This window comes from Sinocyclocheilus grahami, unplaced genomic scaffold, assembly GCF_001515645.1.
Source record: "Sinocyclocheilus grahami isolate Dianchi unplaced genomic scaffold, SAMN03320097.WGS_v1.1 scaffold56.1, whole genome shotgun sequence".
Classification (NCBI taxonomy): Eukaryota; Metazoa; Chordata; class Actinopteri; order Cypriniformes; family Cyprinidae; genus Sinocyclocheilus; species Sinocyclocheilus grahami.
Window position 1 is genome coordinate 2549769 of NW_015505235.1, and position 24588 is coordinate 2574356.

Here is a 24588-nt window from a genome sequence, read left to right on the forward strand (position 1 = left end):
TGTTTTCTATTTGAATGAATTCAGGGAAATGGCAAGAACTGTAATTACCAACATGAGATGCGCTGGTGTTGAGTAGGAGTTTCTGAGAAGCCATTACAGCGGTGTTCTGCTTTAAGGACTGTTACTCTGAATGAGGAGAATGTGCTTTTATTTAAAACCTGAATACACTGCAACACCGATAGCAGCAGCTCCAACCTTTTTTAAGGTCTGTGACCATTTTTGACTGTTATGCCCTTTGAAAGAAAAATACTGTGGTTTCTTCAATACAGATACCTGCGTTTTCAGTGTCATTTTTTCTTCACTGTATTGGTATCGTACATAAACACAGTGTTGGACTCAAAAATGATATAGAGAGACAACATGAGTGAAATATACTAAGGTTCAAAGGTTTGGGGTCTGTATGATTTTTTTTTATTTCTCTTTTGCACCACCAATGCTGTATTTATTTGATAAAAAATACAGTAAAAACAGTAATATTGTGAAATAGTATTACAATTTAAAATAGTTGTTTTCTATTTGAATATATTTTAAAATGTAATTTTTTTTGCGATGCAAAGCTAAATTTTCAGCATTATTACTCCAGTCTTCAGTGTCACATGATCCTTCAGAAATCATTCTAATATGCTGATTAGCTGCTCAAGAAACATTTATGATTACCATCAATGCAGAAAACAGTTGCGCAGCTTCATATTTTTCTGGAAACTGTGATAATTTATTTACAATTTTTTAAGAGAAAGTTCACAAAAACAGCATTTTGTAAAATTATTTTCCTGTCACTTTCGATCAATTTAATGCATCCTTGCTAAATAAAAGTATACATTTCCAATATCTTTGAACGGTAGTACATATATATTTGCTGCAGCAATATATGTGTGCCACCATTGAGATTGAGGACTTTTAGATGGGTTAGTGATTTCTGGAGGATCTGCAGTGGATCGCTGCCAACCCAACTGCTCAGGACTGGCGTGGATCTGTCTAATCGTGGGCCCAGTTGGATTGACTTGAGTCTGACCCAGTTTAGACGGCCTGGATTGAGTCCCCAGACACTACAGTAAACATCCACACCAGTAAACACATCAAAGGTCACTTCACAAAACACCCCAGACAACAAGAAAAGGTCAAACCTTCTGCGGCGAGCGTGATGTCATCACGGGGGACTGTGATCGTGTAGTCTTGGCAGGAGATCCTATTAAAGGACACAAAAAGTCAATCTTCTTCGCTTGATACAGAAGCCTGGGACAGTAAACACGGTCACGGCTGTCTATTAATCAGGGAAACGCTTTGTCAAGGTCGCTCGGATAATGCAAAACAGTTTAACCATTCGGCACAGTACCAGTTCTTTTCTAGGAAGCTCAATTAGAGTCCACAGATATAGACCCTTAAAAGGGTCGTATCATACTTTTTTATAATGCAATTTGTTCCCTGAGGTCTACTTGTAATGTTAGAGAAGTTTTGGAGTGTCAAAAAGAGTCATAATTTAGTTTTTCATGACCATTTCCCCATCCACTCTCTGACCCTTTCTATTTAACGGACCATTTTTGCTACAAGTTTCACCTTTTTTTTGTTGGGATAAACTGATCAAGAAGTTGCACTATTTATATTCCTAAAAGGTACTTCATAATAATCATGATAATAATAACTCCTGTTATTATTATAAATAACATTATATAATAATAATAATAAGAGGTAGTATTAATTATTATTTATTTATAAGCTAAAATAAAAATGTCAAATAAGTTACTGTATGTTTCAGTTTGATCTGAAAGTCACTTCATAATAATACGAATAATATCTATATTATATAATATACATTATTATATATATATTACTATTATATTAATAATAACTGTTTTTATATTATATATAGTATTATACCTAATAATTACTATTATTAGTTTTATTGTTTATAAAAACAAATTAATATACAAATAAAATCATATAAAAACAATACAAATTTTAAATAAACTAGTTACTGTAGTAGTTCTAGTACTGTAGTTCATCATCATCATAATAGTATTATATTAATGTATAAAAATAATACGAAATATTACATAATACTAGTTATAGTTGCTATAACTGCTATATTTATAGTAGACTATATATAATATGAAATATAGTAAATATACTAGCTATAAATATACTATATAATAATTAGTTATGAAATGTAATAACAGTAATTTATCATATTGAAATTAATATAAAAATAATACAAATATGATAAAAAAAAAAACACTAGTTATAGTTTATATTAAAATAAATAAATACACACATACATACAACGAAAGACAATGCAGAAAAGACAACGCAGACCAACATCTGAAAGGTAATGAAGCAGCAACGTGCAGACTGAGGTTTAAATACACGTCATGCAGTTTAAAGACATAAATGCTGCAAGAAAGCTCATCAAGAACAATTATAAACAAAAGAGTGTGTGGGAAGGATCCCGTTGGTTAGATGATGTGCCTTTTCTCATTAAATATATGGAGAGATTATCTTCAAATTCTCACTGATGTGTCCAACCAACAGCCCTCATGATGCAGAGAGACGAAGAAGTTAAGACGAACGAGAAACCAGGAGACTTTAGAGCGGAAGAGTGGAAGATCTGAGAGTTAAAAGCCTTGGGAAACATCTATGTGAGTCTAAAGGATCGGTCGGAGGAGATTTCTTTCTTTACCTGAGTACGGTGGTCTAGGAGGGACAGGGGGACACTTTCCATTAAAATCAGAGAGCGGCATGTCTAGACTCCAGCTACTTGGTGCGGGCTTCACCACTTTCACACACAAAACATGCATTTCAGGTACATATATAGGAAATATATCAAACGAAGAAAGAAAAATGTGATTTTTTTGGATCATTAACATATATTTTCCATTTAATGTCTTATATGGAAAAAATATCCCAAAAATATTCAATATTCAAAACCTTCTAGACATCCCCCCCCCCCAGTCAATGTACCCACTACGAGTTAACCGTTGATTTAAATAACTTAGATGAACAGATTAAATAAAGATGATGAAATCTCCTCAGGCCAGTGGATTCGACGAAGGAGCGTCCGGCGGGCTTGCGGCTACCACATGTGACGACCCCGAGCTGGACTCCGCTTCGTCCACGGGTTATGTTTATATATTAAATATACAGTGTCGTGAAAAGGTTTTTGCCACCTTACCGTTTTTTTTTTTGCATATTTGTCACACTTAAAAGATTCAGATCATCAAACAAATTTTTATATTACACAAAGATAACGCAAGTAAATCGAAAATGCAGTTTTTAAATGATGATTTCATTTATTAAGGAAAAAAAGCTGCCCAAACCTGCCTGGCACTACTTAAAAAAGTAATTGCCCCCTTAAATCTAATAACTGTTACTAAAACTAATAAGTTTCTTGTAATGAGGACTTTCTTGTAATCAAAACTTTATTTCTCATAATTGAGATTATTATACTTTGTGAATTAACAGAATTCGCATTCCCCAGAATCAGCAGCAAATTGTAAATGGGAGGAAAATTCAATTATGAAAAATCAAGTTTTAATTATGAGAAATAAAGTTCAATTTAAATTTGGGAAATAGTCTTAATTCTGTTAATTACTGTTAATTAAATTGTGAAGTCAGCAGATTTGACCTGATGATGTTGCTCAGTCTTCTGCGTAGATACTTTACCTCACTAATAGTTTCCACAAAATCTATTTTACATGGTCATTTTTAAAGATGACCATGTTAATGCAAATCTTACAATATAAGGTGTTTGAACACAGTTGTGTGGCTGCAGTGTGTGAAAACAACCAGCCTATGATGGTAAAAATCCACCCACTCATTTTTTTATACTCCCAATAAATCATAAACAGTCTCTCAGAACAAGCGATTCCAGATTCTCCCTACGTACACGTCATTGTAGGGAGAAATCCCCGCCCATTTGTGACGGTCTCTGCCCTATAAGAATAAGCACTAGGGGTGTAACTATACATGCATTCGTACTGAATAGTCACGGTAGCCCACTAGACAGTGACCATGTGTTGATTCTGAACACGTCTCTCACTGACAAAGGAGTATACTTTAAAGGCTTGCACACTCAACTGTTTGCGAAATGGAGCTTTGTGCTCGTGTATCCTACCTCTCTCATTCGGCACAAATCCAAATATTATAATATTTATTAATAATATAATTTATATAATAATATATTAACATAATATTTCCATATTTGCGATGTATCTCAATGCTAAACTATTATTTATTATGTAAATTATAGGCTTTGTATTTCTGTCGCGTTCCAACGGTGACACAGAGGCGGGCGCGCTGATGTTTGATTCACTGTATTTTATTTTGATAAAGTACCAACTGCGTAGTCAAGTTAGCAATGCTGGAACTGATATGTTTTGTGTGTGTGTGCACTGGTGCGATCACTTCAACTGTTTACTTATATCAGCAGAATCAACTTAAAACACTCCGTCATTTATTGTCTTATTAATAATGCATCACTGTAAAAGGTCTGCTTTTATTTGTGTACACTCACAATGAAAACAAAACATTGTGCTTTTGTAAAATAAAGAAAACAAAAAGGATGGCGCTTTCTGGCATTTGAGTTTCCTTTCTGTGAACAAATTAAGCATGTCACAAAAATGAGCTGAAACTCAGCATACGTTATGTGTCGCACTGTTTTCCCCCTTGTTTATCTGTTAACTAAATCAAATATGTCAAGAAAGTATTCCTTATATGTATATATGTACTGCAGATTATATATATATATATATATATATATATATATATATATATATATATATATATATATAAACATTATAATTTTATATAATATTTAGTATTTTCACATCTAGGTGGAAACATTTTCAATTTGTACTACTGTCTGTTCAAAATAAATGAAAAGAAACCTAGCATAGTAGATTTGTTTTTTTTTTCCTGTTGTATCAAAATCATATCGAACCTTGACCCCCGAACCGAGGTACGTACCGAACCGTCTGTGTACTGTTACACCCCTAATAAACACAGCCCTGAGTGAGAAGCAGCAGTCCGCCATTACTGTTTTCTTGCTGTAGCTGCTGCAGATATACACTATTAGCGCCAAAGAGGCATTACAAGTGTCATGTGTTGAGAACACAGGAGTCTCCTATAGACTCCCTCCATCTGAGCCACTAAGGACACTGTGGTTAAGTTTCATTTTCAAAGGAAATCTACTGAAAAAATATCGATAACGTCATGCCAATAATTTTACACCGGACTGCCTCAAAAACAAGGGTCATTTCAACGCTGGATTTTCACAGTCTGATTCTGAAAGAGGGATCAATACCAACGCTTCGTGCGTGAACATCAGATCCAGACAAAGAGAGCGCTATATTATAGATATTTTTTTCAAATTGCCTTTCTGAAAGAGCTTCTTGGCTCTCAGTAAGGCTAATGTTGCTAAAGCTACCATTGTCTCTGCCTGTTTTCACTGGTGCTGCCTTCACGTGCTACCAGAATCATCGTAAATAGGAATGTGGTAGTTAAAAATTAGCGCCAAAGAGGCATTACAAGTGTCATGTGTTGAGAACACAGGAGTCTCCTATAGACTCCCTCCATCTGAGCCACTAAGGACACTGTGGTTAAGTTTCATTTTCAAAGGAAATGTCCCGTAAAAAATCTTTAAAGCCTTATATAGATATATATTTATTTTAAAAAAGGAATCAACACCAACGCTTCGTGTGCAAACGTCAGCTCCAGACAAAGTAAGTGCGTCATATTTTGTTTTCCAAATTGCCTTTCTGAAAGAGCTTCTTGGCACTCTGTAAGGCTAATATTGCTAAAGCTACCATTGTCTCTGTCTGTTTTCACTGATACTGCCTTCACGTGCTACCAGAATGATCGTAAATAGGAATGTGGTAGTTAAAAATTGCATATGAAAGTAATATGACAATATGCATATGACATTTTAGTGCATGAGATTGTTTGTTATTGTCAGTATGCCGGAGCATGAGCTCCTAAAGCTCCGCCCTCTTCTGAAAAGGGGGCCAGAGCAGCAGCTCATTTGCATTTAAAGGTACAAACACAAAAATTTAGCATTTTGGCTCATACCCTAAGGCCATGTCCACACGAACGTGATTATTTTGAAAACCGCAGCCTTTCTATGCGGTTTGGCCATTTGTCCACACGCAAATGCTGCACCCGGTTACTGAAACAGAACATTTTTTAAAACTCCTGCCAGAGTGAAGATTTTCAAAAACTCCGGTTGCAGTGTTATCGTGTAGACAGCAAAACCGGAGATTTTGGCTTGTGACGTCGGAGCATGCTCTGTTATCTCCGCCTACTGGAAAATTTTTCAGGCTTCTGATTGGCCAACATGGCTTTACGGTTGAGATTATATTGCCACCTGTTGGTTTGGCATGCTCTTGACAGTGCTTCATAGCATGCGTTTGCATTTTCATGTGGACGAAGATTTTCTTTTAAATGGAAGAAGGAAAGACTGTTTATAAAATTACCCATGTACGTGTGAACATGGGCTAAAAGTGGCAACTTTAACAAGCTTTAAAAACTTATCTGTGGGGTATTGAGCTAAACTTTGCATACACACTCTGGGGACATCAGCAAAGTGGGTAACTTATTTTACATCTCGTAAAAAGGGGCATAATAGTTCACCTTTAAGACTCAAATACCAAAAATAAAGTTAAAACTAACAGGAAAAAAGTCACAGTTACTGGAATAAAAGGGCAACTATGACTTTGCATTATAAGAATCACAAATAAGAACAAGTCACAAATAAGAATTATTAATTTTTGTTGTAAAACAGTTTCCGTAACTTCAGTTTTGCATCAACAAGTTATAATTTAGGTTTACTAACCTCTCTCTGACCTTTAGGTAAAAAAATACTTAAAATGAAGTATAAAAATATCACCAAGAATGCTTGGTCGCTGTAAAATTTAACATGCGTTCTTGTGTTGCTGTGCCGGCATCAAACCTCAGTAGCTCTGCTGTGTGAACACCGAAATAAAAGCTTGATATAGACATACTGCAAAGGAGCAAAGGTTTGGAATGGCTGCTCTGAGAGCAGACAGACTCTTCTCACCTCTGGCACTAGACGGAGCCGAGCTGGTCACGTTGGGAGAGGCAGAGTGATTGGAACTGAGACTTGAGGTAGACGGACTTGGCTGGAAAGAGAAGAAAAAAACGTGAGAAACATAGGAAAGAGTCCACAGACTTCTTTGTTGTCAGTCTATAATATGGACAGGTTATACAATAATCATTCAGTCTGGGATAAAAGAAAAAAGCTAAATGATCTGTCCGTCCAGTCTATAATTCACACCTACAAATCCAATTCTCACAGTGAGAGAAAAGACAGAGACAGGAAGATTAAGTGGGGTTGTAAGAGAGACAGATGAAAACAGAAAGAGGGCAATTAGGAGAGAAAAAGAAGCAAAGAAAAAGAACAGAAGAGAAAGAGGGAGATTAGGAGGAAATATGAAAGACAGCGAGAGAACAGAGAGTCTGCCGGTGTGTGTGTGTGTGTGTGTGTAAGTAGTTATCCAATGGCAACAGCCCAAGCACTCACCTGCATGTTGAAGACTTCATCTGAGCTCTCTGATTGGCCCGTGATGTTGCTCACTTCATTGGAGGCCTGCGACGACAGCGAGGATGAAGAGTAGCGGTTGACCGCTGGGTAGCTGAGGGGACTGAATAACATACGATAAAAATGGGGACTTTAACAAGTAGCATATTAATTATTTTATTTTAATGCTGTCATTTTCATGGTGAGAATAAAGTGAATAATGTGAGTCATACAATTAAGAAAAAGCTATATGACATTTAAGATTAATACAAGAGAAAATCTCTAAAATACATTCAGGTGATACTTTGTTAAATCAGTTAAACCTATCTCTAAATAAAAATGTTGTCTATTAAGTAGCAGCATCAAATTTTGGTGAAAATTAGTGTAGAATTGGCTAGACGATTAGTAAAGTTATCATTTTGACATCTAAGAAAAATATTAGCTTCTAATCAGCCAATATGTTGATATTTGTTGCAATTGGCCAATAAACATTTTTGACTGATCAATAAATAATGAGCATGTTCTGCTTTGAAATATTTTGTGTAAATACTGTGTAAACAAATGTTTAATTTCTGCATATTTGTCTTAAATATTATTTTTAAGATTTTGGATTGGTAAAAATGAAAATAAATTATTATTATTATTATTATTATTACTACTACTGTGTAAACAAAGGTTTAATTTCAGCATATTTATCTTTGTGTCATCATTATATTTTATAAAATATAAAAAATATTAAATTTATATTTTATAATACTGATTGTCAATAATTCATATAAATAATATTAAATAAATATAAAATTAAATTAAATATTATCTAAATATTATATTTAGGATTGTGAATTGCTAAAAAAAATGACTATTATTAAAAAATATATTATTATTATTGTTAAAAACATAATATTCTTCATAAAATTATTGCTTTTTGTTGGTTTCGACTGCTCATTTGTAAGTCACTTTGGATAAAAGTGTCTGCTAAATGACTAAATGTATACGTAATATTCATGATCAATATTTTATCATTCATTAGCAGTACTACAACTACTATTACAACTACTACTAATAATAATAATACGACTGCTAATACTATTACTTATAATAATCATAATACTAATCATCATCTTCAATCATAAATCAATTAATTAATAATTAAAGGGGTGGTTGACTGGTTTTTTTCTAGCTTGATTGTGTTTATGGGGTGCAGTCTAACGTGTTAATGCTTCGTTTTTTTTAAAAAGCATTATTTTTCACAATTTATCTTTATTCTACACTGCTCTGTCCCTTCTTCTATAAACGCGTTGATGATATCCTGTTTTTAAGAAGCCCCTCTCTCAGAAATAGGCGATGGGCTCTGATTGGTTAGCTGGTCCAGTGTGTTGTGAATGGCTAAACCGCTTCTAGTGCGCGTATAAGCGTCACGCCGCTCACCTCAGCGGCATGTGCTCCGATTGTATTGCTGCTGCTGTCTCATACTTTTAGATACGCTGTTATTTGTAAATGCTACTGCTTCTATTAGCTTTTAATATACTGTTTTATCCTGATTAAAGCTTTAATACAGTACGGCAACTGCATGTGCGTCCATGTTTAACGCTTCTCATAGCTATGTGAAAATAAGTGTATCATTGGAACAGTTCATTGTTGGAACTGAGCTGAATGAGAGAGAGAGAGAGAGAGAGAGAGAGATGCAGAGCGTGTGCAGAGCAGGGGAGCGTGAGGAACAGGATTAAGAAGCACTGCTTTAGAACATTGATTTTGAACCTTGCGAATCCATTAGAAACGTTAGAAGACAAAATCGCAATTCATATATAAATAGATTTTTTCGTGCTCCCCTAGTTTTGACGGCATGGCAACAACTCTTTCTCTTCTTTAAAGCAGCACAGCATGGCCTCACCCCCTTTGTTGCATGTTCCCGGGGGCGGGTTTATCTGGGTTTGTGATGTCACGAACCCGGGAAGTAACTCGTTGTAGTCCCTACGAGCCGTTTTTGTAGGCATTAAACTGCCTTCATTTTAAAAGACGATATCTCCGTTTGCATTGAACTTTCAGAGTTGTAACTTTGCAGATATTGTTTATGCTCAAACAGTAACATTACACACTAACTAACGTTAAAAAAGTGAAATCGCAATCAACCACCCCTTTAATTAAATCAATTGATTTTGGAGTCAGTGGGAAGAATGCAAGCATATAATGCTATCCACAGAAAGTGAGATAAATGTATTGCATCCAATCACAGTAAATTGCAGAAATTAGCATGCTATTTTTTCCCCCAAACCTACTTATATTACATATATGAACATTGTATCTTCTATTAGCTATCCTGCTCTCTAGATACAAGCACTAGCCACTAAAAAAACCCAAATTGCCGACTCAGACCCGAAAAGAGCTCCTCACCTGCGGCGTGACACCACACGCGCTCCTCCCTCTGGACTCATTATGTTGGGTGCTGAGTTTCTTCCGGCTCGAGGGCTTCCGTTGAAGTGGATCGGACTGGCTCGCACATAGGCTGGAAACTCCTTCAGAGCGTGGGAAAGACAGAAGGATGAGTGCATGACGAACGGCTTGGGAAATCAGAAAGAATCTGACTGCTGATATGCACCTGTATGCCGAGGCTGGATTTCATCAGATGAAACTGATCCACCAGTTTCTTGTGCAGAGGCCGCATGTCCTGAGGAACGAACTTCTCATGCACCGTCAAACCAAACTCCAGTATGTGAGCCTGAAGTACAAACGATGGGTTTTAAAGATGTGAAACGTTCATGACAATGAATTTTAACCTGAGTAATTACGTAAAACAGAATATTTAGTGGCAAATTATGTAGGGGAGAGACATGATTGTATCAACTGAGATTTGAATAGATCATGAAAAGTAGGCTATATATTATTGAGTATTTTCCCACCCACTTTTTATTTTCTTTAAAATAATGCAAGAAATAAAGTCCAAGCTGCAGTATACTGTAAATGTGGGACTCGATTTTGTAAAACAGCCTCAACTGCGAGAAAAACACTTAGGCCCAATCCCAATTCTACCCCTTTGCCCCTCCCCTTTCATTCACGTGAAGGGGTAGGGGTGTCTCGATTCTCTTTGGAGGGGTAGGGGAAGGGGAAAGGCCAGATAGCCCTATAAAAGAAGATTTTTCGGGACCACACTTCAATCAAAGGGGTATGAATTATCTCAGCGTAAACCGGCTACAGCGGCAACATGGCTGCCCGAGCGAACAAAAAGACACGTAAATGTAAGCATTTTTGGCTTAAATAAAGATTTTAACGAAAAGTAATAATTTGTTTTATGTTACATTCCATCGTGAGTTCATATTTACGGTCATGTTACTCAAAGAAAGGTTTGCAAAAAATCATTAAAGTTTGCTAACGTCATATCATCAAAGACTGAACGATAGTGCCACAACATATTTTCATGTCTGATCAGGGCGATAACCACCACAGACATTGAGGAGGGCTAGTACCCCCAATAATTAGAAATCGCTAAACCCTTTCCTCAAATATTGCCAATTCGAGAGAGAGAGAGAGATGAAAGTATGCGCATCTGTGCGTTTCTCTCTTTAGAGTTTACTTCAAAAACAGCGATTTTATCCTCTCATTGCTGGAAAATATAATGTAGCGATTCAGTATTTAAACTGTTATTAATAAAAGTCGTGGGGCAGTGTTGACAAGTTTCTTTGCTCCTGGATGTGTGAGCTGGTAAATGTAAGCATTTTTGGCTTAAATAAAGATTTTAACGAAAAGTAATAATTTGTTTTATGTTACATTCCATCGTGAGTTCATATTTACGGTCATGTTACTCAAAGAAAGGTTTGCAAAAAATCATTAAAGTTTGCTAACGTCATATCAAAGACTGAACGATAGTGCCACAACATATTTTCATGTCTGATCAGGGCGATAACCACCATAGACATTGAGGAGGGCTAGTACCCCCAATAATTAGAAATCGCTAAACCCTTTCCTCAAATATTGCCAATTCGAGAGAGAGAGAGAGATGAAAGTATGCGCATCTGTGCGTTTCTCTCTTTAGAGTTTACTTCAAAAACAGCGATTTTATCCTCTCATTGCTGGACACTTTGTTTCAAGGGACAAGGGGAAGGGGTAGGCGGAGAGGGGAAGGGGTATAAAATAGAATTGGGATTGGATTTAATTGGCATTTATTCGCAAATATTAGAAATAATTGTGACAAAGTCGCTAATATGAGATATATTACACTGTGATAGACTGAATTATGAAAGATAGTTTCAAATACCAGAGTTGCTAAAAGAGAAAAAAAAACTCAATTGTGTTATAATGGAAGAAATAATTTGTCAAAATATGAAGACGAAAATAAGTGAAATGGTCTCAGTAGCGAGAAATAAGTCTCAAATGTGAAAAATAAAGTCGCAATTATCAGAAAAAAAGTCATACTTTTAAGAAATGAAGTCCAAATAGTGAATTAGTCGCAATAGCGAGAATTAAGTCTGAAATGTGAGAAATAAAGTGGGACTTATCCCAAAAAAGGCAAAATTATAAAAAAAAAAATGGAGTACAAATTGTGAAATCCTATCAACAGCGAGAAATAAATCTCAAATGTGAGAAATAAAGTTGTAATTATCCCAAGAAAGGTGCAATTATAAAAATCAAGTTCAAACTATGAAAGTCTCATTAGTGAGAAATAAATCTCAAATGTGAGAAACAAAGTTGCAATTATCCAAAAAAGTCGCAATTATAAGAAATGAAGCCAAAATTGTGAAATAGTCTCAATAGTGAGAAATAAGTCTCAATTGTCAGAAATAAAGTTTCAATTATCAAAAAAAGTTGCAATGTGTAAAACGATCTAAAATGAGTTGATAATGAACATTTTCTGCTTGCATTTATTTAGCATGGATTTTATGTAAACAAAGATCTAACAAATCAAGAGTAATAAGATGAAAGGCATTTATTAAAGCAGCAAACAGGATCCATTTTTATTTCATGTTGTCTTTTAAACAGCTCATTTCATAATTAAATGATCAGCAAAATATTTTCACCCCCTTCAGTCTTTAAAAGTTCACTTTCATGCTTGTAACTGGCTTATATCCATGGTTACGGTCTAGACAACAGCATCATGTGCTCGGCCCTGGAGATTTCTTGGTTACTAAGCAGCACGGGCATGAAGGGAAGAAGTGAGACCAACAGAAACCCAGCTAGTGCAGATCTTAACGGCTAAATCCCAAATGCCGAAACAGACGTGAATGATGCGCGTGAAACATCATAAATGTAAAACCTGGTTTAGATTAGATTTGGTTTCTTGAGACAAACCTGCTCAAACATGAGCTCTCGGAGACGGCCGATTTTGTCTCCGTCTTCGGGGTGATTCATGATGTAGTCCTGTCCCAATTCTTAAGGGAATATTTTCACCCCTACCCCTTGACACTCTGTTTCAAGGGACAAGGGGAAGGGGTAGGCGGAGAGGGGAAGGGGTATAAAATAGAATTGGGATTGGATTTAATTGGCATTTATTCGCAAATATTAGAAATAATTGTGACAAACTGTGACAAAGTCGCTAATATGAGATATATTACACTGTGATAGACTGAATTATGAAAGATAGTTTCAAATACCAGAGTTGCTAAAAGAGAAAAAAAAACTCAATTGTGTTATAATGGAAGAAATAATTTGTCAAAATATGAAGACGAAAATAAGTGAAATGGTCTCAGTAGCGAGAAATAAGTCTCAAATGTGAAAAATAAAGTCGCAATTATCAGAAAAAAAGTCATACTTTTAAGAAATGAAGTCCAAATAGTGAATTAGTCGCAATAGCGAGAATTAAGTCTGAAATGTGAGAAATAAAGTGGGACTTATCCCAAAAAAGGCAAAATTATAAAAAAAAAAATGGAGTACAAATTGTGAAATCCTATCAACAGCGAGAAATAAATCTCAAATGTGAGAAATAAAGTTGTAATTATCCCAAGAAAGGTGCAATTATAAAAATCAAGTTCAAACTATGAAAGTCTCATTAGTGAGAAATAAATCTCAAATGTGAGAAACAAAGTTGCAATTATCCAAAAAAGTCGCAATTATAAGAAATGAAGCCAAAATTGTGAAATAGTCTCAATAGTGAGAAATAAGTCTCAATTGTCAGAAATAAAGTTTCAATTATCAAAAAAAGTTGCAATGTGTAAAACGATCTAAAATGAGTTGATAATGAACATTTTCTGCTTGCATTTATTTAGCATGGATTTTATGTAAACAAAGATCTAACAAATCAAGAGTAATAAGATGAAAGGCATTTATTAAAGCAGCAAACAGGATCCATTTTTATTTCATGTTGTCTTTTAAACAGCTCATTTCATAATTAAATGATCAGCAAAATATTTTCACCCCCTTCAGTCTTTAAAAGTTCACTTTCATGCTTGTAACTGGCTTATATCCATGGTTACGGTCTAGACAACAGCATCATGTGCTCGGCCCTGGAGATTTCTTGGTTACTAAGCAGCACGGGCATGAAGGGAAGAAGTGAGACCAACAGAAACCCAGCTAGTGCAGATCTTAACGGCTAAATCCCAAATGCCGAAACAGACGTGAATGATGCGCGTGAAACATCATAAATGTAAAACCTGGTTTAGATTAGATTTGGTTTCTTGAGACAAACCTGCTCAAACATGAGCTCTCGGAGACGGCCGATTTTGTCTCCGTCTTCGGGGTGATTCATGATGTAGTCCTTCACGAAGAACGCCTGCGCGAAATAAAAGACACACAAACTTACACTCCTTAACCACAATGCATTGTGCCTCGCCAGCCTCCACATGTTTTGTGATGACAGTTAGAATTTACCTTGACATCTTCAGCAAACAATATCATGCCTAGTTTAGACTTGATTAACTTTGTTTTAAGGGACATGAAGTTCTGAAACCAAATAAAGTGCAAGAATGTGAGCTTAAAAACATGCATGTTTTCAGATCTTTTAAGCTAAAGGGGAAGGAGAAAGAACAGACGGTGTATCTGTGTCCGATCTGTTCCAAGGACGATGGACTGGTATCTCCAAAGAAACAGTGGGAGAGCAGAAGTTTCAGGAGGCACAACTCTCAGACTTCAAAGATTCCAGTAGGCAGATTTTTCCATTGCCTCGAATATGACATTTGGCCTGAACACCAGCCGAATGCTACCAGCAGATGGCCATTTCAATTGCAGCTGCACGCTACACCTGCAGATCACTAAAGCCACTCACAATCACAGTGAGTTTTAGTGACAAAGTGGCCGGAAGTCATTGATTTTGGCAACTTTATATTAATTATATTTTAAAATAAAAAAAAAATTTTTGGTCACACTTTATTTTAAGGTCCAATTCTCACTATTAACTAACTACTGTATTAACTATAACTTTGGCCTCAATAAACTCCTAATTTGCTGCTTATAAATAGTTAGGTAGTTATTAAGTTTAGGTGCTGAGTAGAATATGGTCATTCAGAATATGTGCTTTATAAGTACTAATACACAGCCAATATTCTAGTAATACGCATGTTATTAAGCAACTAGTTAATAGTGAGAATTGGTCCCTAAACTTAAGTGAAAGCTTTTTATAATAATAATTCATTATTCCATTTTGTATATATGTTCCAGAATAGTTTCTATTTATATCTTTTAAGTGCATTTTTCCTTGACACTGTCACTTTTAGTATGCTCCCTGCTTTGGATAGATGTATATTATATAGAGCATTTTACAAATACATTTTAATTAAAGTAAAAAAAACTAAAAAGGTTTCTCTTATACCTAATATTGTTTTGCTTTTTTAATTGAATAATTTAAATAATTTGAATAAATGAAATAACTAGATTTAAATGAAATATTTTAAAACTAATATTTCCAGAATTTATTTCGGCTTTGGTACAATGAGAAAAGGTATTTAATTTGGCAAGACATTGTCAGTAACATTTGGCAATAACATTGTCTCATAATATGTACTACTATATGCTATTTTTCGTACATGGTACAAATTGGTTTATGTACATGAAAAAACAAATTCCCAATTTGGGAAAAATTTCTGTCAGTAAAAATTCTACAATCTTTTCAGTGGTGAAAGTTCTGACAGAAGGTTTTACCCAATTTAAGAAACACCACATGACTACCAGCAGATTTTGGTACCCATGATTAGAATGTAACAACATGAAATCAATTTGAAGGTGCATCAGTGTTCCCCTCGGATAAGCACTATTTCATATTTTCATTATAATTTTGACTTCCAAATTTTGCAAAAAATGGCATCTGGACACTCTGTCTTTCACAATGTGTCATAATTTCTCAAACTCAAAATTGGTGGGCGATGTTATGATATAGATAAATCGATTTGGTTTCGATGCCTTCTTAGTTTTGTCATTACCTCTATGATTTTGCTGATACTTTTATCCAAAGTTTTATTTCATGCCTGGGGAAAAAACGATCACCTTGTAGCGCCATACTCTACAATTTGAGTTGCAATATCTTTTGAGAAAGGTTTTTGAGCATTTAAAGGAATAAAAATACCACTGACTTACACACATTTCTCTCAGATTTCTGGAGCTACTCGATTTAATTGCAGCTACCTGCTGCAGTCAAACACCATTTGAATGTGATGAACTCTGGGACAATTACTTGTACATTTGTGAATCATTTTCACAAGAATTTAAGAAATGGGATAAACATACCTCTGCCTTACTAAATGATATTCTCTCTGCACTTCTGGAGAAGGCGCAACTATCAGGAAAGTCTGAAAATCGTTAGGGCGAGCCAATTAAAAGCGAGGGGCTTGCAAATGAGAGGAATTTCAGAGTAGAATTTCCTTGAGGGCTGACCTTAACACGCAGAAATGCGAGTAAATATTAAGGCCAACAGCTGGAACGCTCAATAAACAACTTATTGGCAATGCTGTCATGTTTGCGCTCCAAATATATTAACTGCTGCTCATCCCAGAGCCTCAGCCTCAGGACGCTCAGCCTACATGAAGTGAATTTAGTGCAGATGCACATTCTGGAACACGTACAAACACAAACTCGCCTGTATACGGTCGACTCTCCTCATTAAAGCTGCTCTCTAAGGCTATCAAGGTAAATACTGCAGTGACACTAAAGCGAGGTTGCTATGCAACAAGCGCTCATACGGTCTGGAAAGATCTGTTGTATTCGCTCAGAATATGATTTCTTTGAGATACTATAGATTTTCCCAGGGGTTCACAAGGGGAAAGATTTTTCTTTAAATGCTAGTGTTTCTGTAGTTTATCGGCAGAGTACACAGGGAAGTTACGGCTGAGATATTCTCTTTCGGACAGGCTAACCACGCATTACAACTCCGAAGATATCCCAGAATTCCCTTCGGCCATCTGAAGGCTCTGTGTTCTCTGGCAGAGGACACCGGGAGACAACCTTGAGAGCGTGCGTGTATACATTTTTCAAACCCGAGGTGGTCTTGCATCAGTGAGGACTTGGAATACATATAATATACAACCTCCTGATAGCGAGCGAGACCTCCGTTGACAGCCGCGTCAATGACTCCGTTGAGACACATGGTCAGGGGGTTGATGTTCTGCATCTGCCGGGTTTGACATTGCGTGATCAGCGTCCGCAGTTGCAGGTTCTTGTTCTCGATGACCTCGATAGCATTCTCCAGAGGACTCACCTCCACCTGGGGCCAAAAAAACTGGTTGAAAAAAGCTTTCATTCAATGTTTGGAGAACTTTAGAAGAGCAACAAATTTAGTTTGTAGGCCTGAAACATACCTTATGCAAGCATGGGAGTGTAAAATTCAAACCAGCGCGAGATGCCTGGGAGACTCTGAACAAGCGTTAACGTTGTTCTTTCTACCCACAGACTCTGAAATTCAAAAGCAAATGCTCATTGACACACATCAGAGTTCAACCCGTCAGAGAAAGTCCAAAAGATCCCATAAGGCAAAGCGGTTACAGCATATTCAATGAACGAGTGACTTTCCAACTCCAGTACGTATAATACATATCATTTAATCTACACTTTAAACAGCTCATTCTCAGCAACACAGTCCGCTTATCAAGCCACACTGCTCCACATATTAAATTTCACATTCATAAATTAATTTCCCATCCAGCACAGCCTGAGAATTAACCTGAGCTGGTGCAAGTATAACAGAGGAAGCTCTGTAAGAACTTCAGATGCTTGATTGTGATATTCAAAACCACCTCAGTCCAATACAATCGTATCATCTGGATAGCGTCTCAGCCGAAGTTTACCTCTAAATGAGATTTTCAGACATTATTACTGGGCGGTAAGTGGACCGGGGTGGTGAGTACCCCCGGTGTCTCTGAAAATATAATATCTGGCAGGCTAAACAGTTTATTTCAAACACAGTAACCACCGGAGGTCGGGGGAAATCTAACCCCCGCGGTGGATCGAATCCATGCCGAGGCTGTGATTGTCTATGCTGGATATATTGAGTGAGAGGGGAAGAGAAATGATATTTGGAAGGAGCGCGTCTCTCAGCCCCTAAAACTTTAATTAGCCTCTCTGGACCAAGGCTGTGAATAATGCAGCATGTGAGAGAACACCTGAGCTCTACACACACACACACACACATACACACTGGCCGGCAGACACTGGAAGTGAAGGAATGAATACACAAGAGAGAAGAGGAAGAGTGAAACACAGGAGATGAGAAAAAATTACATCAAAAGAATGCCGAAAAAGATGGAATAAAAAAATCTGTAATAAAAAAACACACACATTATTTACTCACCCGCATTACTTTTTTCTACCGTCTACACTTTTTGAAGAATTTTCTGGTCCGTTTTGATCCATACATTTACAATGAACATGGTCAGGAGTCTTAAAGCTTCAAAATGGACGGTAAAGGCACTATAAAAGGCAGTTCATATGATTCGTGCACTAAATTATAAATCCTAAAAAGGCATACGACAGTTTTATGAAACCGAATCATCAGGATTCTGCCAGATTTACTGAATAGAAACAGTACGTGTTGCACACTAAATTTAAGTTGCTAATCACTGAATAACACTGAAATTAGCTGACCAAATTTGTGACCAAATCATTCAATATTTTCATCCTTAGAAAGCTGTATTTATTTTGGGATAAAGCAACTGCAAAAGTAAATAATGCCAATTTAAATGAATCATTGATCCAGTACACAAAACAGGTCTCAATGAATGAAAACTGGAGTATTCTGATTCGTTCAAATACTGATTCAACAATACATATGCTGCCGTTAACAGCAAACCAGAGGTCTGTTTATCACACAAACCTATCATATCAGAGGGCTTGGAATATAGTCATATGAACAACTTTCATGGTACTTTTATGGTGGTTTTGTATCTTATTTTGAAGCTTAGAAGCTCCAGTCTCCATAACAGAAGCTGCATGGAAAACAGCAGCCAGCACATTTTTCAAAAGATCTCCTTTTGTGTTTCACAGCAGAAAAAGTGTCAGATAGGTTTGGAGTGATATACAGTGGGGAAAAAAAGTATTTAGTCAGCCACCAATTGTGCAAAAATAAATGATGACAGAACTTCAATTTCTGAAAAACGCTCTGGCCACTAGCTCACCTTAAATTCGTTTTCTTTGTCTTTGGTGCCCTTGTGAAACGGGCGGTCGTAGCGAAATCTCCAGATGTGGTTAACCTTATAGAAGCTCTTGATGTTGTCGGGGACGCCGTCGCGCTGCAGGACGTCCTGGCTGTCTGGGATTGGTGTGACAGCATAGATCTGAAGATCTGCATGAAGGTTCGTCAAGAAACATGCAATATGTGTTGCTCGAGCACAAATGCATTTGAATAACTTCTTGAACAACTAGAAGTAATGTTTACTTTTTTAATATCAAATTAATAATTGTATTTAACTTTATTTAAATAATTAATTATTATATTATAAAAAATGCTGGGTTAAATGCAATGCAGCGTTGGGTAAAATATGGACAAACCCAGCGATTGGGTTGTTTTGACCCAGCATTTGGGTTACTACCCAGAAGGTTGGGTTAAATGTTTAATGAGTCAAAAGAACCCAATAGCTGGGTTTGTCCATATTTTACCCAGTGCTGGGTTGTATTTAACCCAGCATTTTTAATATTATATTATAATAACACATTTTGCTTTGGTATCTCCTACTTCACTCTCAGTCCAAATGCAGACAGTACAGTTGGAAATCATCCTCCGCAAATGTTTAAATAACCAACATCTTGTGCCTCACAGACGTGAGGTCTCATCAGCACATAAATATGAATCGAGCAGGGCCGACGTCCAGGAAGGCCAATGATTAATCGCCGGCTTGGATAACAAAACGCTGTGCTCATGTAGTTTGACCGGCCCTGTCTGCTCTAATTGTGCTGAAGAGGACGTCACATATTCACCGAGCTCCTGGCCTCCAGGTACATGTCTCATCAATTGAACAAACGCTCTCCTGCGACCCACCGTCTTCCATGCCTGATATACGTTCTGAGAGGCACGGGATTGATTTTCAGCCACATGGGCATGTATTTAAAGCGGGCAGCTCTGGCCTTCTGCTTGTTCTGAAAAACCTTGTTGTAGTAAGGCCTTCACACATCTCACAAGGCTTCACATATCTCGCACTGCGCACTGACACTGTATAGAGCATATAGAAAATCAGTTTTGTGCATTAAAAAGTGGCTTCTGGGATATTACGCCAAGTTTTTACTTTTCAAATTTATAAAAACGTTATCAGCAATGTGATATTGAGAATTATTACAAAATTCCTCTTCATGAAATTACATAAGGTAGGGTCACATTTACATCCAAATGCTAATTTAATTCACACCAAATGAAACTCAAACCCCAGAAGTTTGATATAAACTGCTTAAATTAGCAGGATTCTGCCAGATTTACTGAATGGAAACATATGTGTTGCACACTAAAGTTTAAGACTTTACTGTTAGGGGTTAGTTCACATTTGTAACTCTTAGTATGAGAAATAATAATGGTGATGACACATGCATTTTTGCTGCTAATAGTAAAATTTGTAAATCAGTTAGTTAGGGCAAACTGACATGAGTTAAAGGAACTAGGACAATAACTACACAATGCAAGAGAACAGCTCTTCAAAAAAAAAGTGCAAGTATAAGACTCTCTGGTGTGCAAGTGTGTGCGTTTGGAAAAGAGAAGAGATGCCTGGAGGATACATTGGGCTTCAGCCTGGTAGATGGTCTGGTCAGGCTGGTTGGCGTGTTGCATTGCGATGGCATGAGGGAACTCATTGAGCATGCGCTGCTGGAACGCCTCCAGACGCTCGTAATCATGACCACGGCACACAAACTCCTTATTCTGTACAACACACACACATATACACACATTCTGGTTAATACTGACACCAAGTGGACTTCAGAGATACTGACAGTGACATCTGGTAATGCTGCAGGATGTCAGGATGACACATACCCGTAGAAAGAAAGGGAACTTCTTGCCGTAGAAGCCCACTCGGAAGAACTCTGGCTCCAGACGCTGTTGGTCCATTATTTTATCATAAAACGAAGCTTCCATCATCTGTGATTTGCAGTCATATAATAAGCAGAAAATACAATTAATACAGTTTTTCAGGTATAGGGACCATATTGTACACATTTGATGCATTTAATTAACTAAAAGTTAAAACTTTCTTGCACTAAAATAATAAAGTTGTAGATGACCATTTCTACATTTTCTGACATTTAATTTTTTTTTACCTTCTAGAGTTACGTACATGACCTCTTATTTGATTGACCAACATTTTTTTCATGTGAAATGATCAACAATGCAGCCAAGTTGCCAATTAGGGGTTGATATGTACTGTAAATGTAGGTAATCTTATGTTAATGAGACTGCTTTCCATGTGTTTCTGTTAATAACTGGCTTAATGCAAACAATAAAAAGTTCTTCTTACATAAAAAGTTTTAACTCACCCTCATTTTGCTAAGGTTTCTGTAGTCATAGTAGGATTCGTACTGGTCCGCTAACTCTCTGCACAGGATGATGCCGTTCTCCCAACACTAAAGGGGTAGAGAGGGGTATTTGAATTCACATGCAGTTTCATAACTCACCAGTAGGAGCCACTAGAGCACCATCAATACTTTGAGAACCAACGACAGGCAAATATGCAAGATTTGGGTGATTTGCAAGATGGTATGAGGAAATCTGGTTGATTTTAATTCAATATATGGTCAAAAATAAATAAATTTTAAAAATAAAATAAAATAAATGAATAAATAAATAAAATGCAGATTATATTTTCCTACAAAATATATATTTATATTAATTTATCTTGGCAATCTTGACATTGAAAAAGAACTGCTACTTATTTTGTTTTAATGATTGAATTTAAAAATATACATTACTATAAATAATTAGCAAAATAAATATAAACTGCTTTTTATTATCTTAAATCTTGGAAATCTAAAATAAAATAAAATTTATATTTTCATACAAAATATATTTAAACAAATTTTCTTTGGCAATCTTGACATTGAGAAAAAAAACTACAGCTACACATTTTGTTTTAATGACTGGAATTAAAAATATGAATTATTATAAATAAAATGTCTGTAGCAAAATATGAACTGGTTTTTATCATCTAAAATCTTGAGTTGAAAATGCAGTACATATTTTGTTACTACATGTTTAGTTTGTACTGTAATAATAAATGTCATGATGTGATGTTTTTTTGTATTCACTTTTGCTTTCAACTGCAATATTTCATATTGTCTTTAAAAAGTCCATGACATTTGTTGAATATCCACGTATTGTTCTTATGCACATCGTTTATTATGAGGAAGCGTTTCAGTCCAATTTCTTCCTAAATCCACCAGCACAACAGATGGCTTCAGCCATGAGGAGAGCAGACAACAAACGCACTGATTTTTATTTTCATCAAGTGATTAGGTGATTGAGGTTACTGATTATGTAAATGCCATTTAGTTCTCAAGGACAACTACTCGAAATACAATCACGCACTGATAATTTAATAGCAGGCTGAGAGGAGTCACGCGATGAGAAACGTGACACAAAGACAGGGAGGACGGCAGAAAACACAGACCTTTCCACGGTCAAAGTTCTGGACGATGGTGAGGTGCAGATACTCCTTCCTCTGCCACTCACTCTGCATCGGGTAACTCAGAAACTCCCGCAAGGGTCTCTCAGACCATTCCAACAGCTCGTCGTACAGCAGAAGTGTATATGAGGCCTCTGCACACATAAACACGTCATCAAAATATATCTGTTAACCGTATCTTCAAACTACTTCTGGTTCACGTCATGCTTGAGTACCTGTGTAATTCTGCGCTTTCAGATGCAGGTCATACAGCTTGTGAATGTAGCGGATGTACATTTCCTCTTTATTCAGCTCTGTTTTGTAGAAGTTCTGTGGAAAAGAGACAAAGAGTGGTGGAGTGTGGATATGAAGTGCTTCAAGTGCTTTTCGGCACTGCTTTTCACTGTCAGTCTGGTTCCTATGAACGAATTCATATGGATAAACCAAGGAGACTTGGAGAAGAAGTGCAGAAAGCAGGAAATCACTCCACAATACAGCCCTCAGCACTGAAAGACTAGTGCTTCCACCATGAATTAAAGCGTCTAAATCACTTCCCGTGTTAACACACAAACATTTAATCTAAAAGACAAAGACAAATAATGCCACTAAAGATTATACTTAAACATACCAGCAGACTGACTGTACAGCCAATCTTTTTTCCATCCACTTCCCCCAACTTCATACAGTCTCTGTAAAACACAAAGAGTGTAATTTTGTATCTATGAGCCAAAAAAGGCCATGAACAAAAACATAAGACACATCGTTCATGCATTTATTATAGACCGGAGGATTGCATAATTGCAATTTTAAACACCAATTTTAAAAAAGCACCAAACTTGGGTGTCCTTTTTACTACTTCTACCATAATCCACATTCAAATCTGACCTCATAAAATGTTCAAAATGTGCAGCAATTGAAATTCAGATGGGAATCAAACAAGACAGTCACACACAAACACAATCAGAGACTGACCCACAGATGTATGAGAACTGACCTGCCACTAACTTACCGTCTTCATCGCTTTATGCTAATCTAACCACTGCTCTCTAAACCAAATGCGCAGTATGTGTTTTTATAGCTGTTTGTGTATGTGTCTCTCACTCACATGCTGTTGAAAAGCTCTCTGTACGTTTCGTCTCCTTTGCCCTCTGACATGAGGCTGTCCAGCTTGTCGATTAGTTTTGCCTCCACCTATTACATATAATGAAAATATGGCAAATGTGGCATTATGCACTAGACAGATAGCTGCATGTCCCATTAGTGACCAGAAGGGGGCGCTGTGTGACCTGTTTGAAGTTGCCGCTCCGGCGCTGCTCCCAGTCCATCATGTCGTGAAAGATGAATGAACAAAAACATAAGACACATCGTTCATGCATTTATTATAGACCGGAGGATTGCATAATTGCAATTTTAAACACCAATTTAAAAAAAGCACCAAACTTGGGTGTCCTTTTTACTACTTCTACCATAATCCACATTCAAATCTGACCTCATAAAATGTTAAAAATGTGCAGCAATTGAAATTCAGATGGGAATCAAACAAGACAGTCACACACAAACACAATCAGAGACTGACCCACAGATGTATGAGAACTGACCTGCCACTAACTTAGCGTCTTCATCGCTTTATGCTAATCTAACCACTGCTCTCTAAACCAAATGCGCAGTATGTGTTTTTATAGCTGTTTGTGTATGTGTCTCTCACTCACATGCTGTTGAAAAGCTCTCTGTACGTTTCGTCTCCTTTGCCCTCTGACATGAGGCTGTCCAGCTTGTCGATTAGTTTTGCCTCCACCTATTACATATAATGAAAATATGGCAAATGTGGCATTATGCACTAGACAGATAGCTGCATGTCCCATTAGTGACCAGAAGGGGGCGCTGTGTGACCTGTTTGAAGTTGCCGCTCCGGACTTGTCATTGAGGAAGCTTTTTCTTAAAGCGTCTGACAGGTAGAGTACCGTGGTGATGACGATGCTGTAAATCAAACATTTCAGATCACAATTCATACTCTTAAAACCAAAAACTGCAGGGGAATAAAGTCTCTAACTTGTTAGTGACGAGCCGCATGAC

The 24588-nt window shown here is 36.6% G+C and overlaps 1 protein-coding gene across 1 annotated transcript in view; it reads right to left on the reverse strand.

Moving 5' to 3' along the window:
* LOC107584044 (dedicator of cytokinesis protein 4-like) overlaps positions 1-24588 on the reverse strand; it is a 78849-nt gene that overhangs the window by 5110 nt on the left and 49151 nt on the right. Inside the window, exons 25-47 of the mRNA XM_016270447.1 lie at positions 24566-24588; positions 24420-24492; positions 24225-24310; positions 23802-23856; positions 23621-23706; positions 23144-23234; positions 22752-22845; positions 22522-22670; positions 21392-21478; positions 20892-20996; positions 20636-20777; positions 19051-19217; positions 17246-17332; positions 16968-17144; positions 14142-14225; positions 10125-10244; positions 9920-10041; positions 7532-7652; positions 7049-7130; positions 6878-6953; positions 3881-3927; positions 2675-2770; positions 1125-1186 (exon numbers count right to left, since the gene is read on the reverse strand). Coding sequence (XP_016125933.1) covers positions 1125-1186; positions 2675-2770; positions 3881-3927; positions 6878-6953; positions 7049-7130; positions 7532-7652; positions 9920-10041; positions 10125-10244; positions 14142-14225; positions 16968-17144; positions 17246-17332; positions 19051-19217; positions 20636-20777; positions 20892-20996; positions 21392-21478; positions 22522-22670; positions 22752-22845; positions 23144-23234; positions 23621-23706; positions 23802-23856; positions 24225-24310; positions 24420-24492; positions 24566-24588 — 2232 coding nt within the window. The remainder of the gene's footprint in view (positions 1-1124; positions 1187-2674; positions 2771-3880; positions 3928-6877; positions 6954-7048; positions 7131-7531; positions 7653-9919; positions 10042-10124; positions 10245-14141; positions 14226-16967; positions 17145-17245; positions 17333-19050; positions 19218-20635; positions 20778-20891; positions 20997-21391; positions 21479-22521; positions 22671-22751; positions 22846-23143; positions 23235-23620; positions 23707-23801; positions 23857-24224; positions 24311-24419; positions 24493-24565) is intronic.